General features: G+C 38.8%; 2 protein-coding genes across 6 annotated transcripts in view; both read right to left on the bottom strand.

Moving 5' to 3' along the window:
- The window catches only part of rasa2 (RAS p21 protein activator 2), a 41095-nt gene extending 39320 nt beyond the window's left edge, over positions 1-1775 (bottom strand). Inside the window, exon 1 of the mRNA XM_084409442.1 lies at positions 1582-1775. Coding sequence (XP_084265568.1) covers positions 1582-1639 — 58 coding nt within the window. The 5' untranslated portion in view covers positions 1640-1775. The remainder of the gene's footprint in view (positions 1-1581) is intronic.
- A 1997-nt stretch (positions 1776-3772) lies between these two features.
- Positions 3773-21245, bottom strand: zbtb38 (zinc finger and BTB domain containing 38). Of its 5 annotated transcripts, XM_084409440.1 has the most exons (4): positions 14565-14928; positions 14328-14386; positions 10500-10642; positions 3773-9413 (listed from the first exon to the last, which is right to left on the bottom strand). In XM_084409440.1, the coding sequence occupies exon 4, from the start codon at positions 9411-9413 to the stop codon at positions 5736-5738; it is 3678 nt and encodes a 1225-aa protein (XP_084265566.1). In that variant the 5' UTR covers positions 10500-10642; positions 14328-14386; positions 14565-14928; the 3' UTR covers positions 3773-5735. The 5 variants fall into 5 exon arrangements, with proteins under 5 accessions (XP_084265566.1, XP_084265563.1, XP_084265564.1 ...); XM_084409437.1 differs by lacking the exons at positions 10500-10642; positions 14328-14386; positions 14565-14928 and adding exons at positions 20362-20496; positions 20924-21245; XM_084409438.1 differs by lacking the exon at positions 10500-10642 and having other exon boundaries at positions 14565-15250.

The raw sequence follows: 21245 nt of genomic DNA, 5'->3' as shown, positions 1-21245 counted from the left end.
TGAGGGGTGGGAGACAGTAAAAACATAAGCACCAATCATTCTGACAGCATAAAGAAAATCTCTCTTTAAGATGAACTTAAATTTAAATCAGCTCAGTCTATTCAAAACACACCTGACATGTCAAAATCTCAGGGACCATTTTATTTCAGACACGGCGATCTTTCATTTGCCGATAGTGACAGCTGTACTATCTTACAAAAAAGTACCATGTGCCAAAAGTACCATTTTACAACAAATGTATCATAAGGTAAGTAGGTACACTTTAAAAATATGCTGTTGGCTTTCCAATTTTCCAATCAGTTAATTTAAATGTTTATAATTCAAATGTTATTACATGACTAACCATTTTACTTGCCCAAAAATTCCATTTTACAATAATGGTATCAAAGGGTAATATAACAGTACACTTTAAAAGCATGCAGTTGAATTTTCAATCAGTTCATTTAAATATTATTAGATGTAATTCAAAAGTTATTACCATTTTTACACTGTACTCCGACATATACCGTAGTGATCATGATGATGATGATACTCATGAACATTTGAATTAAAATTGTCCTTTCAAAGAATAACATTACCATGGTATCATGTCACTATCATTAAATCAACAGGGATAAACTGGATTATACAAAAGAGTGTCATTTCTAAGGATCTTATCCACTTCTTACAGTGTAAATATATCAAACAGCCTACCCTAACAAACAGCTAGCCTATATCAGTTAATCTAACTATAGATACAACTGTAAACTCATAATAAATTAATATGTGATTGATTTCTGCAAAGAGTGTAAAAAGCTTTCTGTCATTTTATTTTTTAGATGACAGTAGCTAATACCAAGTTACCACAGTTTTATTGTACTAACTGTAATATATGTGGGAAATAAATGAAGTGCGTACTGTGTATTATTTCATTTGAAATCACTTCACGGCTATTGAGCTACAGTTTATAATATACTGTACGCTTTTACAAATGGTTTTGAAGAAAATTGCAAATTACTATAATTGTCTATGTCAGTGTTCGCGTATTTAAAGCGATGCAACAACTTCCGTCCAGCTCAGAATTTGTCAAATTTCGGCGAAGATTCCACCGTCTATTTCACAACCTCGATCCGGGTAAGAATGAATCAGACAACCGCCAACTCCGGTGACATAAAGACGGGTTTAGTTAAAACGGGTAGATAAAGAACAATATTTAACTTCGGTACTAACATTATAGTGAATAAAAACGGCGGTTGTGAGGGGGAACCAGGCTATTGAGCATGTTAGCACCACGGCTAACTCACAGATAATGGGCTTTTTTTTTTTTTAGCTAACGTTATATCTGTCACGGAAGATGTAAACATTATTTAAACATAAAATACCGCTAAGTTACATATAACGTTACAAACTGTGCGTAAAATGTGGCAAACAGCGCTGGATTCTCAGAGCCCCATCCAGTATCTCTGAGTGTGAGTGTGTGTGTGTGTGTGTTGCTCCTACCGCGCCCCTCTTTCCCCCGTGCCGATCCTTTTCTTTCTCTCTCAAAGCCATCTAAACACACTCTTCCACATACACATCAAACTCGCAGCGTGTCGCACTTACATATCTTTCCTCTGAGGCTCTGCAAAATCCGGATTTTCGTATCGTCTTCTTCCGCCATGGTCCAAGTTTCGTCTCTGTACAGTACATTCAACACTTATCACATCCGTTTATGAATGCAGGCTCACGGATGGACGTCCCTCCAAAGCGTCACCGGCTCAGCGCGATTGGTCGCGACGCCAGACCGGGATTTGTGTGAATCAACTAACACAGGCAACATCATGTAGTCAAAACAAACGGAAGCCCTAGTGGAGGACGAGCGACAAAGCAGATGGCCCCCTTCGGAAGAAGCCCAGTTAGTTGTTTTAAAACTTAGTTGTCTACTGAGAGAGCATATTTTGGCGTTGTAGGGACTTACCATACCCTAAATTACTAACAAGATACACCGCGCACTAGGTTTTGAAACAGCTACTGTGCGGGTAGTTTGGAAAGCAGTACAACAAATCTGCTATGGTCTGCATTTAAGGTTGATAGCTTTTATTTTTTACAGTCTATGGTTGATAGACTTTGTCTGACTTTTAAGATATAATGCCACTCTACACTTGAAAAACACACAATCTTTAATATTAGTATTAAATACTAATAAATAAAACTTTGCAAAGTGAATCACTGGTATGTATTGTTTTTGTTTAGTTTTTTACTTTTGACTCCCTTTTTACTTGACTGGGTGTAATAATAATATAAAATTATGTCATGCATAAATAATTATATTCTTATATTATTGCCATTAATCAGACTATGGACTCATTTCACAGGCTGATCATGCTGAAATTTTGACATCCTTCTTGTCTGATTTTGACAGTCAGACAAGATCAGACATTCCAAAATCTGTAAATGTGAAAATCATCTTTTGGTATAGGCTACACCATTTAAACGTAGCCAGTCACCAAAGGAGCACAAAAATGTAGGCTGAATTACATATTTTAACGTTGTTTTGCTTTGATTTCTTAACTCATCAAGCCTGACCACTGTCAGGGTCTCTAAAAATCCTCTGGATGACGGCTATCAGTAGTATCTTGAATTTTTTTTTGTGCTCAGAATTATTTTTATTATTTGCTCAGTTTATTTCTTTATAGGATATATGTATGTGTGTATATATATATATATATATTAGTGTGTACTGTGTATAATCATTTTTTTTATATATAAATGCACACATTTGCATGTATATATTCAAGAAAAATGTTTTTATATGTAAAATATAATACAGTATATATATATATGTGTGTGTGTATATATATATATATATAATATGCAAATATTTATTAAATATGCATGCATATGTGTGTATTTATATATACAAAATATTTATACACAGTAAAATATATTATGTAATTGTAAATGTTTATGTAAATGTACACATATATTATGTAAACACAAACTTTTATTTTGGATGAGATTTATCGCTGCCCAGCACACACATATATATATATATATATATATATATATATATATATATATAATTAATTAAATGCAAATTTATGATGTGTTGCACCTTTATCAATGACTTGTCTGTTGGATGTATTAGGGCTTGTGCTATTGTAAAAGTATTGTGTTGAAAACAAAATAAAAGTCCTTTGTAACATGTTTATGTCGGTTAGATAGGAGACAGCCCAATATTTGAGTAGACTGGCAGATTTAGGCATGCAAAACATATAAGTAGCTGATAGGCTGTCTGGTTAAGTTTTGAGAAATGTAACACAACATTCTGGTACAGATGAATACAATACCAGACATTCCCCAATGACCTGGAATGAATGAAAACCTTCACATATATTTTACTGATAGGCTTTCTGTCTTGGGCACAAACCTGCTACCAGATCTCAGCATATCTCCAAGAGTGGAGCCGGTGGCGGAGAGTTCAGAACATCTGGCGCTGGTGTCACGTGGGCCCAGACGGGACACTGAATGCCGCATTGTGTGGAGGACTGACAGAGAAACGGGAATGAGCTTCTCAGATGGGTCAGCATGGAGGGCCAAAGACAGAGTGAGAGAGACAATCTGAATGAATAAACAGAGTTCCCACTAACAAGTCTGCAGTTTCAGGAGGAAGAGGAGCTCTGGGTTCTGTTTCACTCATTCTCTCTCTCTCTCTCTCTGTCAACCTCTCCATGTTTTTTCAGTTTATTTGTATAATGGATTCTAAAGATATGACATTAGGAAATGTGATGAAATATGTTCCAATTGTACAAAACTGACATTTGATATTTTATTACTGGCAGGAAACTCAGCCAACATTACAATAGACCTTAGTCAAGGGTAAATGCCACTTTAATGCGCCACAATTGAAAACAAGGCTATAAGGCTGTTTAATGTGTTGAACTATTGGGTACCCTTTTATTTAAAGGTGCACTATGCAGGATTTTTGAAGAAGAAAAAGTATAGACTACTAGAAGTGTGTGGTGGTCTACAGAGACACTGTCCTGTGCCTGTATTTTCTTTTTTTGAATTCCTGTGGACGTTTCTGAGCTGCACCTTTGGCCAGCGCATGTATAGCTCCAGCAAATGATGACGTACGGCACAGGTGAGGGCGGGACATTGTAGTCTGTCTTGGGAAGCTCCTCTAAAGTTCTCCTGTCTCGACCCAAAAACAATTCGCTAATGTTGTTATTGGCTTAATTATGCATTGTAATTATGTTTTTACGAAACGTAATTGTTGTTTATTAGCAAGCTAGACTGAAGATAGCTCACAAATTACAGCCAGTCACCTAACTATTGGTGTAACTTCTTATATACACAAAAAATATACACATAAATGCTATTAATGCATGATAAACAAATAGCTCAGTTCATCTGCCCGTTCCCAGTTTCTTGAGTCAGTTTGGATGCGTGTGCAACTGATATGATGTCCGAGGAGAGGCAAACAGTAACTAAAAATCCTGCATGGTGCACATTTAATATTCAGCGAACAAAACATGAATCTCTCCAAAATATTTCCAATTGTCAAAAAAACTCTTAAGATAGTATTGTCATATTGTGCAGAAAATAAAAATAACCATTTGTACAAATGGTTAATTAAAAAAAACTCTGAATACATCCTATTGCGTGCACTGTTCGTCTATCCCACAGCCTCGTTTTCATTTGCTAAATGTAGGCCTGGTTTCACAGACAGGGCTTAGAGTAAGCCAGGATTAGGCCTTAGTTCAATTAGGACATTTAAGCAGCTTTTATAAATGTGCCTGAAAAAAAAAAAAAAAACATTACTGGTGTACATCTTGAGATAAAACAATATTTTAAGATATGTCTGTATAAGTTGCTTTTAGTTAAAACAGCACAAACATGCATTTTAGTCTGAGGCCAGGCTTAAGCCTGGTTTGTGAAACCAGGGGATAATGTGATTAAACATTTATTAAATTTCATTACTGTGACTAACATTATTACATTGTCCAACTTTACAACAATTTTAACAAGATATTGAGTTATAGGCCACTTAACATGATTTGTGTTATGTGTTATTTTTTTATTTAATGATTTGTTGTAAGTATTCCACAAAATTAAACACATTTTTATAAATGAAAGGTAAAACTTTTGGTATATTCAGGAAAATAATTTGTAGCATTTATCAGCAGAGTTATTAATGCATTTGTGTGCAACAAATAGACTGAAATGGTGGTAATGGTGTTATGTTACAATAAAAGTACAATCACTCGCAGTTATCTTTACTGTAAGGTGCTGCTAGCTGTTCACTTTACTTAATGCATAGAATATAACACAATGAGCAATGAAATAGTGAAGATCCACCTGTCTTAGACAAATAAAAACGTATAAAAATAAAACCACTTTTTTTTCTCATAAAAAAACGTGGAAAACTACCAATAGTATTTCATGTGAACGACCAAAAATACTCTATATTTACATCACAAGTTCTCTTGAAGACAGTCACTACGCTAACCTCCTCATACTTTCTTGTGCGTTTTTCCCCCATTTTTCAAACGTTGTAAGGCCTGCCTTGTCACTTACGTCATTATTCTATGTGACATCAGCAGGAGATGCATTTCCTTCCTGTCGTGGGTGTGAAAACGAGGTTCCTCTTTACAGAAATGCCGCTCTGACATGAGCAACTGTAGGCTGTTGGGAAGTTCCTTTGGTTACAGGCATTCTTGGCTGACAGATTGGACTGAGTCAGCACTTTACTTGGTTGTACCTGTGTTGGCAGGTCAATCCTGTTGGCCCCATGTCACAGAGTCCTGTGCGTGCCCCTCAAATCCAAATCCTTTAGAACGTTCCAAAATGCTTTTTTTCTTGGACTTCTTCCTCTTTATCTCTGAAGGAAGGGGAGTGAAAGACCTGCCATCTGCTACATACGGAAATGACAAAGACGTTTTCTTGTAGACACTGGTGATTGTAGGGTAATTCCCCTCAGAATCTATGTCCATAGGTTCCCCCATCTTTGGCTTGATCTCTGAGCAGGTATACATGCTTTCCCAAGGCTCAGGTTTGATCTGTCCTTTGCGCTCATTAGAAAAGGAACTGGATATTTTACATGTCCTGTCTGGATCTTCTCCATCTTCTGACTTGAAGTGCTTGCTCTCGTGCACACTCAACAGCACTGCTGATTTACATACCTTTGAGCAATATCTGCAATTGTGTCCTCTATCTGACTTTTCTAGGTGTTTTTTCTCGTGACTTTTCTTAGTGGCAAGGTAAAGGAACCGCTGTGGGCAGTAAGAACATCTGTAACGTTTTTCCATGCTCAGACTGTGGGATGCCACATCCGAGCTGAAACAGGAGCCATCCTCAGTGCAGCTCTTGCAGATAAAGTCACTACTATCCTCTGCAGTGGGCCCAGCTGTGCTGGATTCAGGGGGACTTTGTTTACCACATATTCTGCAGCGTGGCTGATGGCAGCTGATGATGTGCATGCTGAGGGAGGTCTGGCTAGAGAAAGAGCTCTCACAGCTGTGGCAGGAGAAAGCTTCCTTTTGGCTGCTAAGCCTTGGCTCCCTCCTGACCTCATAGTTGTCTGCTGAGGTCCTCTCATCTGGACAGAACGGTGTCTCTCTGAAGTCTTCGTTGGCTTCAGGTGACAATGGTCTCGTGTAGCATCTCACATGTTTCATCCTTGTTCGTTTGTGTTTCAGTTTCTTACCCCTCTTTTTAGGTTTATATGAGTAATAGGGTCGCCATAGTTTGTCGGTTTCAGGATCATTTGGGTCATCATATGATTCATTTTTTGTGACTGATGTTGTGACTTCTGTTCTCAGTCGCAGACTTGGACTTCCAATACTCTCCTCTGCAGGGCTATTTTGACCTATGCCCTCTTGTCTCCAGCTTTTCCTTTTCCTCTTTTTTGGAAATAGCTTTGAGCCTTTTATTTTTCGTCGAACAATTGCCTCGTTGCCAATCTTCACTGTTATTTGGCAGAGGGGAAGGACTTGGTTGTCAACGGATGGGCCTGGACATGCAGGCTTAGCAATGTACGTTTCTGTCTTTCCACTAGATGGCTGATCCGATGTTATGCTCTCGGGTCTTGCTTGTAGCAGCTGATTAGCCATGTCCTCAATGGTTTGTGCTGCTGCTGACAGTTCACTCAGCCTGCTCAACCCTTCGAAGGAGCAGACAGGTGGTATGTTGAGGAATGGAAGAATGTCTGTGCTGTTTTCTGTGTTTTTCTCTGTTGACGAATCTCTGTCGCTTCCATTTGTAATGAGAGGGGTCCCTTTGTTTTTCTCTATCACTTGTGAAGAATCTGTAAATCTGTGGCTGAAGAGCGGTGTCCCTTTGCCATCAAATCCAGACTGTTTCTTGAAATCAGTGGAAAGGTGTTTTGAAGGATGGTCTATCTCAGATGACATAGGAAATCCTATGTTTTGGTCACACGGTTTCTCAAAGCTGATGCGAGGAGTTTCTGATGCCATCATTTTTGGAGTGGCCATGAATGTCACTGGCATTGAAAATAATGATTGACCATTAACAGCATCTGAATTAGTTGTAGGTACTGCACAGTCAAAAAGTGTGTGGGGGGAACAGCTGCCCAGTGGTTCACTGTAGGAATCATCATTGCCCTCGAACCCTTCAGAGTATGTCTGACTGTATGACTTATAACGTTTCTTTCTAAACTTCATTGGGAGAAGCCTGTAGAGCTTTATGGGGTAGACACTACCCTTGAATCCACCATTTGCTGATTTTTTATTGACAGCCAGCTGTGGATCGATGCCATGAAAGGACTTCTGGTGATTCTTGAGGATGTAATAAGTCAAGAAGGTCTCCAAGCAGAAGATGCACTGGTACCGGCGTTCCCCAGTATGCCAAATCTCGTGCTTTGTGCGGTACTCAGCCAGAGCGAAAACTTTGTTGCAGTAGTGACAAGGATAGGCTCTATGCCATGAGTGTACATTCTCATGTCTTTTTAGGCTGGAAATGGTCACATAAGCCCGTTTGCATACAGAACATTTATATGTCCTTGAAGTGCTACTTGTTTTTAAGGTCCCATTAACTTGATCCTGAGACAGCTCAGGGGGACTAGTCAATGTGGGGTCTAAACTTAAAGGGATATGGAGATCTAGTGGAGGTGAAGAGAGTTGTGTTGTATTTTCATTAGGTGTACCATTAGAGACTGGGACTCTCAAAGAGTCTTTATTATTTGTCTCTAACTCAGATGGACCTTTTAGAGATTTCACACAAACCTGCTCATGATTGCGCAATCTTTTCAGATGCATAAACTTTTTATGGCAGTACTTGCAAAACAAATGACTGACAAATCTTTTGTGTATTTGCATGTGGATGGTGAGAAGTGTAGAGTCATTAAAGGTTTCAGGGCATTGCTGGCAGCAGAAGGCGGGGACACTGGGTGTATTCTGAGGACTGAGGCAGGGTGGCTCTGCATCCTGAGAGGGTGTAACGTCAAGTGGTGGCAAGAGATCAAGGCTGGAATGTATCACTGGTGCTGCATCTGAGGATAACTGGGAGGAAGATAATGGTGCAACAGTAGCATTTTCCACTGCAGATGTGCCAGTAATAGTGGGCATAGTTGCACCTGGCTCAATTGAGAGAGACGGAATACCGTTACCATGTATACGACGCTTCTTTATAGGTCCAAGTCTATTGTTAACCACGGGCTTAGCTGGAGGAACGGCAGGCATGATTGTTCCGTTATCGTTCCCCTGGCTAACCTCTTTAGATTCTTGCCCCTGGCTCACTGCATACGAGTGCTCTGTTAGAGCATGGGCAGGCTCACTCTCTGTGGGTGATATGCTTGTATCTTGGGAGCTGGAAGGAGAATGCCCTTCCTCGATAACTTTGTTACGGTGATCCAGTGTAGAGAATGGGTTGTTTACTGCCCCAACCTCAGTAATGGAGAAAGCATTGGTGATCCTTGGGCCCTTGGAGCAGTCTAACTCTTCAGGCTTGAGTGTCTCTTTTTTCAGTGTGCATGTGTCTGCCAACTTTGACTGACTGTTTGATCTTCCGCAGCTTGCAGAGGCTTTACCTTGCAAGAGACCAGAGCTCTGCTTTTCAAAGTCAAGCAATTTCTCCAGAAAGGGAATTCCTAAACGCTTTCCAGCTGCCACCAGAGACCTGCTGTCCTCTGTACTACTTGACTCCACTCTGGCATTGTAGATAAAGTTTAGAATGCTAGCAAAGACCTCAGATTTTAGGTCTGTTAACTCCAGCACCTGGCTGGATGTGTAGACATCAGGCGTTTTGAAAGCATTACGAAAATATCCACTTGTGGCAGCCAGTATGTTGCGGTGAGCGCGGAATTTGACATCCTCCACAACGATTATTACATCACAGAATAGGCCTTGAGAACGCTGTTCACTAAGATGACTGAGGATAGTTTGGGGGTGGGAATTGTCCACCAGACCAAGAGTGCTGGGGTTGACCACAGTCATCTGCAGAGAAGAGACAGAAAGTAAAAACAAACAAAAAACACAAAAAACAATCTTTTAAATCTGTGAAAATTATGGCTACTTTGAGATAACAGCATATGACCTTTGTTTTTACCGGGGGTGGGGAAAGGAAAAATAACTGGATGAAGTATTCAACGTACTTAATGAACAAGTCACTGTTCACAGATCACCACTGATCAAGCCACTAAATTTAGCCTAGGCTGAATGACTGCTCCCAAAAATGAAAATTCATTTTCTTGCTGTTCCGACCCAATTACTTCTTTTTTTTTCTTTGGCAGACCACAAAAGAAGAAACTCCTTTGTGTTCCACAGAAGGAGGAAATACCTACAGGTTTGGAATAACATGTGGGTGAGTAAATGGTGACATAATATTTTTTTGGGGGAGGTGAACCATCTCTTTAAATGTTAAAAAAATATACATTTTTGTGTATTGGTTTAACGTGACATTTAACCATTACTTAAAAAAAAAAAAAAAAGCAGAAAGGAGACATTTTAAACCACATAATGAGAAGTGTAATTATTTGTTGACTATTATAAGATTAGATTTGTAATCTAATCACATCAAACCACTAGATGGCAGCATGACTCAACTCATAAACTCAACGCCACTTGGTTCACTAGCATGTCTATTAAACAGTAATCAAGTGAAGCTAGTACATAATGTACAATGGTAAGCAGATGCAGTTACCTTATAACCAAAACTGTAATGTATGCAGTTCTTATACCCAAATATTCATAATGACCACATCAGTTATATAGTGCAAAGACATATGGTGTTGTTTTGATGCAGGGAAATGAGGTGAAAGCTAGTAGAGATTTATTATTGAGGATGTTTGCACACTGCCATACCAGTCTTTATTCTACCATATTTTTGTGCTCAAGATTCCAGAATACAGAAGCATACTTTGTGCAAGTTAAGTACACATACATGGAACATAAAACATAAAACAGAAGTAATTGCACAGAAAAACAAAGAAATGCTCATGATGAACTGCAACAATTTGCATAAATAGTTTACAATCCTTAAAAAGTATTATTTAATATTTAAATAAATATTTTGCCACTGACCTATGCACTTCCATCTCCATTTGGCATTTATTTTTAGGACAGCTTAGTTCACTGGATAATGAAGGATAAGAATGGTGACTTGTTGCTCATCATTTCTCTTTGCGTTAATGCATGTGTTGAAAGCCACACTATGATCCCATTATCTGCTGGAGGAAGTGAGAAAGAATCCATGGCTGGGAAAGTGCTGTCCTCTAACCGGCACTTCCACAAAGTAAAATATATTACTCAAAATCAGGTTATAATTAATTAATTGCTGGCAGGAACCATCAACTGTAACCCAGAACTCCAAGCATTAGGGGGCACGGGAACAGGTGAAGCTAAATTAAACGAATGGACTGTTTGTCAGTGGCATGTCTGCTGTGCTTCTATTGACAATGGCTCTATGGTAACATATTGCCACGTATGGTTCTCTCAATGAAAATGATCCCAGGGGCACTAGGAGCCTAACTCATGATTATTAAAGTTTATGCTGACGCTGCTTAACCTTCATAGAGCGCTCTCATCTATGTGACCAAATTATTATTAATAAGACAGATAAGGTTGCTTTAGCCGTGGGGAGGCTTAACTTGGACCTTACTGCTGTAATGAGAAGACTTTTGCCACCTGATAGGCCAGATCCTAAAGGCTTATATTGTGATTGTTTATTAGTGTTATTTCACCTTCAAGTTTCTGTATGTTCCTGAACAGACTGCTCTTTCCGATACTCTACTCATAAATAAAAATGTTGTCTTCATTTACCCAAGCCTGTTGCAAACCTGTACGACTTTTTCTTCTGCTGAACACAAAAGATGATGAAAACATTAGGAACAAAACAACATTGGAGACCATTGACTTCTAGTACATGGAGAAAAAAAAAAACACTTCTCACATTTCTCAAAAATATCTTCTTTTATGTTCTACACATGAAATTAAGTCATACAGGTTTTGAACAACACGAGGATGAGTAAATGTTGACCATTTTTATTTTGGGGTGGAGTATCCCTTTAAAGCAAAGAATACAGAAAACAAAAATCCAAAAACAATACATAACATGACCTGTTTTGACTTGAAAAAATTATGAAACAAATATATAAAATAAAAAAATACAGATAAATAATTCTGGATATAGGCCTAAATGAATCATAGTTTTAAGTTATATCCTGGACGTAGGTTGTGTATAATTGCACCTCTGTCACACAAGATAGCTTCGAGCTATTATATTTAGAAAAAAATATACCAAAAAAAATATATATACCAACAAAATCTTCTACCTATAATAACATCTTGTACTTTTTGGCTATGTCTGCAGACTTGAATACATAACATGCCATAATTATGATTTCCTAACTCTGACGCAAGATCTTACCAAGTGCACTCGAAGGCAACAGCAGACCAGGCAAACACAGGAGCAATATACAGAACACACAAGAACTAATGAGGGAGCAAAACACAGCTGAACACAATTAGGTCATACATTTGACAGAGACTAAAGACTCGCAAGAACAAGATGATTTCAAAATAGAAGTCATGGATAAGCAAAAACAAGACAGTAAAAAACATAGTGTTTGTACATAATGATTTATAAGCAGTAGCCTACCTTGGAGTTTTTATTTAAACTTAAATGTTCATAATATTTCAGGAAAAAACGTTTTAATATTGTATAATATAATGAGAAAATGCATTTTATTTAATTAATTATTTATATGCCAGCTGTCAGAGAGTGGGAAGATGAAATGTGAAGAGTGAAAAAGGGACAGCTGCAACCAGATGTAACAGGGAAAGGTGGCAAATACTGCATTAAAATGCAATCTACAGAGATCAGTCGGCCTTGGCAGATATAGATGTATGTGGCACAACACAAGCACTGTAAATTACAGTAAAAGAGCTAAACAGTGTGTTATAGTGTACATAAACAATAAATATGAAAAATAAATACAAGCATTAATTTATCACTGTACCTAACATATTTCATTCATGAATCATTTTCATTGACTTTAATGTATTTGTCTTTAATGCATGTGTCTGAAAAAGTTCTGAAGATTTGGCTAATTAATTTATTTTTTTGTCCTTCATTTTCTGTCAACGACCCAGTGCATGACACTCGTTTGACTCATTAGTTGGCTAAACTACATAGCGGCACAATGAGGAAATGACCAAAGGTCAGATTCTCCATCTCCCTGCTGGTAGAGGAGCACAAAAGCTTTTGAATATCCATCCTAGCAAACTGACCTATTTCTGCTTCTCACTATCTATTTCCAGTTCAACTGCTCCCCACGAGGAAGAGTGACCTGCCACTGCAAAGTGGAAATATGTCAGATGCAGCAACACTCATGGCCAATGTACTAGCAAAGCACAACATATTGTTTGGAGGCACAAAGCTCAAAGTGAATACAGTTTTTCATATGGATTGTTTACGTCTTTTGTCTCTAATTTGCCCTATTTTCTCCTTTCTTACTCTTTTTGTGTATGAGGCCCTAGTTCTGTCTATGTGACGGTGATGGAATGTCCAAATCGCATTGTTCTTTAAATGAATGACTGTAATGTAGTTTTTAGGCATTTACTTGTGTGGGAGCCTAAAATGAAACACTTGGGCGTCAAATGACCTTTTTATTTGCCAAATTGCAGAATTGCTTTTTAGACACTTGCACAGATGACAGTCATTGCTAACTTTGCATTTTCTGTATGTTTCCCATCAAGTAAAAAAAGATTACGCTTTGCCATTGTTAGTAGATTAGTTTCCATTGGAGCACTTGTAGTAAACTGACCATGTTCTAGTACGTACACGGACTAGATGCTCTGCAATGTGCATGCGTTCTTTTTTCAGTAATGTACATGATTCTGGCGAGAAGGTAAAGTTTTGCGTGCCTCTGTTGAGAGGTTTTCTCTTTCAACAGAGCAGCCATTTTGAAACCACGACAAAAAGCATCTTGGTATAAAGTAAAATGGCTGCCTGTAAATGTTCTATTAGACTGTAGAGGTCGATCTTGTGTGGACTAACAATTTTGGATTTTAGAATCTAAATTCTGAGACATTAATATGAAATATTAAAATGATTGACAAGCAAAGCTATGGTCAGAGCTCAGTTTCTGAACAGACAAAGTAGTTTAGAAGATCATTTCCTCAGGCTGTTCTGTGGTCGCCCTGATGCATTATGCGTTACTCATAAAGAGAAAGGAAACAACAGAACCACAAAGAAGACATATCTGCCTCTGATCATCAAAAACATGACACAGCAGTATTACTCAGCCTGTACCTTTACTCTGCATTAAACAACACAGTCTGGATGTAACATCATGCCAGCTTTTATTGCTATGCTGCTGCTGAGGATCTATTTTGATCTGGACTGTTTGTGATTGCACTGAGCGGGAGAGGCAGACCTCTCTTAATCGCTGGGAAAACATCCGCCTGCTCCCTGTCTGACAGGCCTCCGTTGTCACGGCAACATGCTGTGGCGCAGCACTTATTGGGATTTGTATGAATGGCGGCTGAGCAGGCAGTTGTGCTTTCTGTCCAGAGAAAAACGGTTCATTCTTACAGACTGCGCCATGTTGGGAAGCCCCGGTAGCATTTAGCTGCGGACAATGGCCTGGGATCACCATTATCTGCATTGGTGTGTGAGTTCAGTGGACTAGTACGCAGTCAAAATCACATCCCCTAGGCTCGTAGAGCTGGATGCCAATGCGAATTTGAGTTGAAGGGCCCTTTTACATTAAAAAACTAAACATTTAGGCTCGCTATTTGTTGCTTGGGCCGTTAAAGGTTTCTTCAACATTCAGGCATTTTATATAGGCGTAAAATACATTTGTTGTCCGTGGATGTATCACCTGCCACACCCTTAACGTGACTTACCATACCGGATAAGCGAAATGGCGGAAAAATAAAAATCCCCCACCTTCCCTCAAACCGTTCTGTACAAAATAAGAGAAACATTTGCCTATGAGTATGAAATGTCCAGTCAAATAAAGAGCGAAAACATTAGCTTTCATTCTTACAGATAAAACCACACAAGACTTCATGCGCTGCTCTGTAAAAAAGCGCTCTACTATGTCTGTTTGAAACTGGAGGGGAAAAGCATGCTGAACGTACCTTTATTTCAGTTAATCAGAGAAAGCGCTTCAGTGGATGGAGAGCGGAAAACATCGCTCACGCCTTCCTCTACAGTTCCTGCGATCCACTGATGGCTAGAAAAAGAGGTTTCGTTTGCAGGCGAAAGTGTTACAGCTTTTTTTTTTTTGATTCAACTCGTCGCTTGCTGCTCTCTGCTGCGATCGCAGTCTCTCCTATAAGTCTATCCTGCTCGCTCTCTCTCTCTCACTCTCACTCTCACACTCTCTCTCTTTTTCGTTCACCCTAGTCCCAGTGCCCTCTCTGCATGAGACGCCCAGTCCAGAGGTGGCAGGGGGCATCAGTCTGCTCCACTGCACCCTGCTATAGGTCTCGTTCCTTCCGTACGCTCGCTAGCTGGCCACCAGGGTCTATTCGCCCACTGTGGAGTTTATAAATAGTCGGGCAGGGCAGCTCCACTGCTGTCTGTGCATTATTAGCAGCGGATAAGAGATGCGGCGTGCTAGCAAGGACTGCAACTTCATTAACCACTGCAAAAGGGCAGCCGAAACGAGAGAGTGCGAAAAAAACGGATCAGCACACGTTAATGTGTGAGAAGCACTCGCATGCCGTGCATGTGAGGAGGATGCAACAATGCAACCACCGGTGTCAAAACAAAAATGGCACCTGGCGCGAGGCAGAGTCTGACATTTTCCATCACGTAGAATAAATAACGGCGGTCTGGTTGCTGCTATTTTAGATGAGCCTCGCTGCCCCCACCCCTCCAAAAAAAGATCATGAACAGCGATGCTTTTTGATGCACAGGCACACACGTTTGTGTTCTCTGCCTGTCCCTCGCCCACCTTATGAAACATGCTTTTCTCTGGTCCAGAATGTGTTTCTGCACATCTGAACGTGGCTGTTTGCTGTTGTGGCTAAGCTGTACCGCTATCAGTGCTGCAACATTTTTATATGTGCATCTTTGTGGAGGTGGTGGGTGGGTGTGAGAGAAAGAGAATGAGCAAGAGAGAGAGACGGCACAGTCTGCTTCTCAAACGCTCATTTCTGAAATCAAACAGAAGGAGGGCGAGCAGCCGAGGAGAGAGAGAGGATGAGAGAGCGCATGAGTAAGCAGAAATGGTGATTTGAGACAAGGTGAGGACGAAGGAACATGGCAGGCAACTAGAGAGGGGTTTCAGCGAAAGGTTGAAAAACCGCCGTGGACAGAGAGTGAGCGAGTGCGCAAGAGCTCTGAAGAGAGAACGAGAGCTCGAAAGAAAGTGGAAAGGTGGTGGGGACTGTGGGATCACCTTCAACATGGCTGCTGATTGATGCAAAGGGATGCGGCTGTTCTGCAGAGAACACGAGAGAGGGAGGAGATGGGAGGGAGAGAATGGGCGAAAATGGACAGGGAAAAATAGGAGGAGCAACTTCAAATTCCATCTGCAGGTTATTAAATTTTATAGCCCAAACTGGGTATGTCTTTATTCAGGGTGAGGACTGCAAATAAATACTGCACACGAATTCTTTGAATACTTATGGTTATTTCATTTTTTATGCTTTTTTTTTCTTACAATATTTATTTTCTCTAAGGCTTCTCCTTATTTTCCAACATATTCTAATCACACTAATATAATATAATTTTTTTTTTTTTTTTGTACAAAAAATATTGAATGCACTAGTGTATATTCTACCCAGTTATCAAACATAATTTTAAATGTTCCCAAACACTATTAAACAGGAGATTATACACACTTCAACTATTTAATGTCTATAATTCAATTATAATGGACATTTAACATAAATACAATTCCTTGTAATCTGAGCTCTGAGAGCACTGGTGAAAAAGCTTCTATTTTGTGTAAAGTGTAAGTTGAATTAAACATGTTTCTTATGTCTTAGTATTTATTATTCCCTCTTTTGCTGTAATGACACCAGCACTTCAGCTGAACCAAAACCTGATGAAACTTACTTTCATTAGTGACCTAAAAATATGGTAGAATTCTATTTTTCTTAGGGTTAAATTTCTAAAGATCCTAAAACTATTTCCACATTTAAATGAGAACAAAAATCCCCAGAAGTGGGTTGCATCTGTAGATGGCATCATGAAGAAGGGCTTATTCCACTATATTTATGCTATAATTATTTAGTTTTCAGTCAAATAAGCTCTTGCTTACATCTGAGTTAAATGTACCAGAACTTCTTTTAAAGTCGGTAAAGTGTCTCTTTAAAGCTTGCGGAAGACCGCCTCCTTCGGCTCGCAGTGCATCATGTGAACCTAATGCCCAGATACCAGCGGTTATTTCTGGAAACAAGGCTGAGTGCTGATTACCTGGGTGCCAGGAAGACAAGCTCCTGTAACAAAGGCTGCATTCACTAGTGGCCTGGCCTGTGTTCAGCTCTTAGGTTGTTTTATAAGTGAACCACTGATGGTGAAATAAGAATCAGAAGCTAGACTGATCATTGATCTCTCCATGCAGCCCACAGCCTCTCACTGTCTGCTTATACATAATTAGGAATATCCAATTTTTGGATCTTTTGAATAATTGCCGTAATATGTCTAAACAAATTTCATACATGATATCAGTGTTCCCACAGTCCTGGAAAATTCTTATAATTAAAATAAAATGGTGATTTGGACAAGTCATGGATATTTATCAACCTCAGCTACAAGATGATTTTAGTACAGTTGTAATCGAAATGATTCAACCCCCATTGCAAATCAGTTTTATTGGCAAAATTTACAGACTTTCAGCTGTTTCCAATGAACAAATCAAAATAATTGAAATAATTCAACAAAAGTTTCCCAAAATTCAACTGAAAATGTAACTTTTAATGACTTCTGCAGTCTCAAAATTATTCAAACCCTTCATGCCAAACATCTTTAGTACTTAGTAGAGCACCCTTTTGCTATTATGACCTGCTGCAAACAAGATGTACAACCAGACACCAGCTTCTGGCAGCGTTTCTGAGAAATATTAGCCCACTTCTCATGAGCAATGGCCTCCAGTTCAGTAATATTCTTGGGTTTGCGTGCTGCAACCGCCTTCTTCAAATCCCACCAGACATTTTCTATGGGTTGACTGATGGCCACTGCAGAATCTTCCAGGATTTCTTCTGCAACCAAGCCTTGGTGGAATTTGAGGTATGCTTGGGATCATTGTCCTGTTGGAAGGTCCAATGACGCCCAAGCTTCAGCTTCCTCACTGATGTTTTCTCCTAGGATTTTCTGATAAATCCAATGATATTTCAATGAATCCATTTGCCTTCGACACGCTGCAGGTGTCCACTGGCAGAGGATGCAAAGCAGCCCCAGAGCATCACCGAGCCCCCAACATGCTTAACTGTAGACATAGTGTTTTTTTCAGCATATGCTTCATTCTTCTTCCAGACATACAGATCCAGTTTTGTTTCATCACTCCACAGAACAGAATCCCAAATCTTCTGTGGCTTATTTATATGATTTTGAGCAAATTGGAGCCAACTTTTCTTGTGCTTTTGTACTTCTTGGGAGTTCTGGCATGTGTTTAGTACACGCCTTTCTGTGCAAGCTGAAAGCTCAGTGCCTGTTGCCACCAAGTCTTGCTGCGGGTCTTTTGCAGACACTTGAGGGTTTTTCTGAACATGCCTTCTCAGAAATCTGCTTGCAGCCGTTGATATTTTTTTTTTTTTTTTTTTTTTTACCCCGTCCAGGTCATGTAACCACTGTTCCTTTAACTTTGAACATGCAAACTATGCTTCTAACGGTGTCTCTAGGAACATTTAGTGCCTTTGCTATTTTATTTTTTTTATTAAAAAAATTGGTATCATGTTCCTTGTTTGTGAAGGTATTGATATCTTCTCTTTTTGGACCATTCTTTTGACTTAGCCATATTTCTAACATGCAGTCAAACATGACACTCAACAAACCTAGCCAGTTCATATATTTTAGGTGTTCTAGCTCAAGCACACATGGTGCAACTAATGAAGCCCTCGATTAGTTGCATCAGGTGTGCTTGAGACAACACCTGTTTTGCATATTTGTGCTGTTGTATCTATTCAGGGGGTTGAATAATTTTGAGACAGCAGAAGTCATTAAAAGTTGCATTTTCAGTTGAATTAGGGGAAACCACTAGAAACATTTCTTGTGTTGAGCTATTTCAATTACTTTTGTTTGATTTGTTCATTGCAAACAGCTGAAAGTCTGTAAATTTTGCCAATAAACCTGCAAAACCATTTTGCATGCTATATTGCAGTGAGCGTAACTGCTTTGGAACTAATAACTGGATCCAAATGGGATAAACATTACAAAGAATTTTTTTTGGTCTTATTGGACTTAAAAAGTTAATATATCTATATACAAGTAATATAAATAATTATATCTAATTATGTAAATATATTAATTGCAAGGATTGTAAAATTATATGTAAAAAATCTTTATCTGGAAAGAGAATAGAAATTCATTGGTTAAAAAGAGTGGGTCCCCTGGAATATAAAAACCATCCATGTTAATATATATATAAATATTACTTAATAATGTTATAATGTTAATAAAAAAAAAAAAAATGTTATATAATAAACAATTAATACACTGTAAGAAAAATTACCAGTACATTTTCCATTAAGTTTACGGACTCAAAAACCAAAAATAATGCAAAGTGTAATTAAAAATATATGTAAAACACCAGTGAGAAATCAATACAGAAAATTCCTTCCCATTAACAGTATATTGGGATGCATTTTCACAAACTTTTCTTAGAGTGTATAAATACAACATATATTACTTATTATCATTAATATTAATATATTAATATAATATTGCTTTTGCTATATTCAATTGTTACATTATTGTACTTTGTTTTTGTGTACAGTTTTATGGTTATGTGTAAAATAATGAAATGTATTCCAATATTTTTACAATTTATATCTGTAATATGTATTTTAATCTTACTTAATTGTAATAAACTTACAAATTAAAAGATGTGTGGGTGTCTTCTTGATCAAGGGTGACAATATTTCTCCCTTCCCTGTATATTTACATGAGAGGTTGAGAAGTTTAGAGATAAGAGTGGAGTGGACCATAAATGATAACATTTCTATTCCAGTTTCAGCTGCTATTACCCCAACCCCTAACAAAAACTGAAAGTTTGAGACTATTACATTGTACAAGTGATTACCTTCTGAAAAAAAAAAGAAGAGGTTGCGTTGAATTCTTCTGCAATGCGATACCGCTTCTAAATAACCCCGAGGTGTAAGGAGTTTAGTCATCACTGAGTCATAACAAGTAAGCAGTGAACCGTTAGCAAACAAGTGCTGCATAGCTGAAGTACTTTTGTTCTTTGCCACTATATTACGTCTAGCAGCTGTGGCCCTGAAAGTATCAAAGATGCTAATACATCTGAGGCCTGTCAAAGTGAGGCCTACTCTATGCTATGTAAAACCACGGTCCAAAGTGAGCTCATTGCATCAATCTTCCACTCAAGGCCAAAATGGCCTGAAATATAACATGAAAAAGCGAAAGAAAACAAACAGAACACTAATACAAATCGCTCTGACAATCAAGACGAGGCCTAGGTCAATATGTGGGCTATTGTGTTTCGTAATGAATTATAGATGGAAACTTTGCCGCTCATGAAACAAAATGGTAGCAGGGAGCTATTCATCTCAAATGCGAATACATCAAAGACAGACAAATGAAAATCAAACAAGAACATCACATACGTATAACCACAATAATTTTGTTGTCTTGCTGGAACAAAAGCAAGAGGGCAGGTTACAGTTCTACATTTCCTGTTATCAAGTGACTCATTAAATTCTAACTCTTTAAATGACGCAGTAAGATTAAAATCCCTTTACCAACCTGACGTTTGTTCATTCCGCTCCTCATAATCGAGATCGTCTTTCCTCTGGTCCCTGTTGGTACGGTTAAATGTGTGCCTGTGCGAGGAACTACAGTGTTGTGCCCCCTGGTGGTCATCATGCAGAATCCCCAGTCCTGCAATTTTCAGTATGCATGTTTTTTATTATTATTTTACAATATTTCATCTTGTCACTATTAAAAAATTCCACAGTTATATAAATAATCATGTTATAGTGCAGGAAACATTTAGTTTTATGCCGTTTACAAGATTATTATGTCCCTATTACAGTAAGGCCCGCCTTTATTGGAATGCAATCAAGAGAAACGCACTCAAACGACTGTCTGGATGGATTCCCACAGTATATGCTCAAAACAAGCTTGCACACACAAATGCATACTAATCTCGCTCGTGGACACTCAAACGTCTGGCCCAAAGTGGAAAGCACAGCGTACATTTTAATGCCTCTTTTTAGTCAGCATTAATGGACAATCTCTCAGTGTGTTAGTAGAGTGAGCAAGACAGCGAAAGAGAGAGTTCTGAGTGAGCGGGACTGATATATACCTGATCTATTCCTCCTCCTCTTCCATATTTGAGCAGCTGTAGATGTAAACAGTCTGGCCCAGGGTGAGATCAGTTTGTTCTGCCATGGTTGTGAGGAGAGCGACGGATAGAGACTCAGCAACACAGTTTCTCCTCAGGGCCAGATCAGCTGCTTTCTCTCTCAGCAGTACTTCCTTTGTGCCGTTTTGTGTGTGTGTGTGTGTGTGTGTGTGTTTGAGTGTCAAGGCCGGCCAAAGCAGCGCCTCTCTGTTATTCTCTCAGCCCAGCAATCGTTCCACAGGCCTCTGTCAATGCTGCGTCATCAAGCTGCTGTCCTGGCCCT

Source organism: Rutilus rutilus (genome assembly GCF_951802725.1).
Source record: "Rutilus rutilus genome assembly, chromosome: 5".
NCBI lineage: Eukaryota > Metazoa > Chordata > Actinopteri > Cypriniformes > Leuciscidae > Rutilus > Rutilus rutilus.
The sequence above is the reverse complement of the archived record's forward strand: the minus strand, read 5'-3'. Positions and strand labels throughout refer to the sequence as shown.

Coding starts and splice junctions, on each gene's coding strand:
- zbtb38 (XM_084409437.1), bottom strand. CDS start 20,481: ATGATGACCACCAGGGGGCACAACACTGTAGTTCCTCGCACAGGCACA. Junction 9,414..20,361: donor GCGGAATGAACAAACGTCAG/GTTGGTAAAGGG, acceptor TCTTCTCTGCAG/ATGACTGTGGTCAACCCCAG.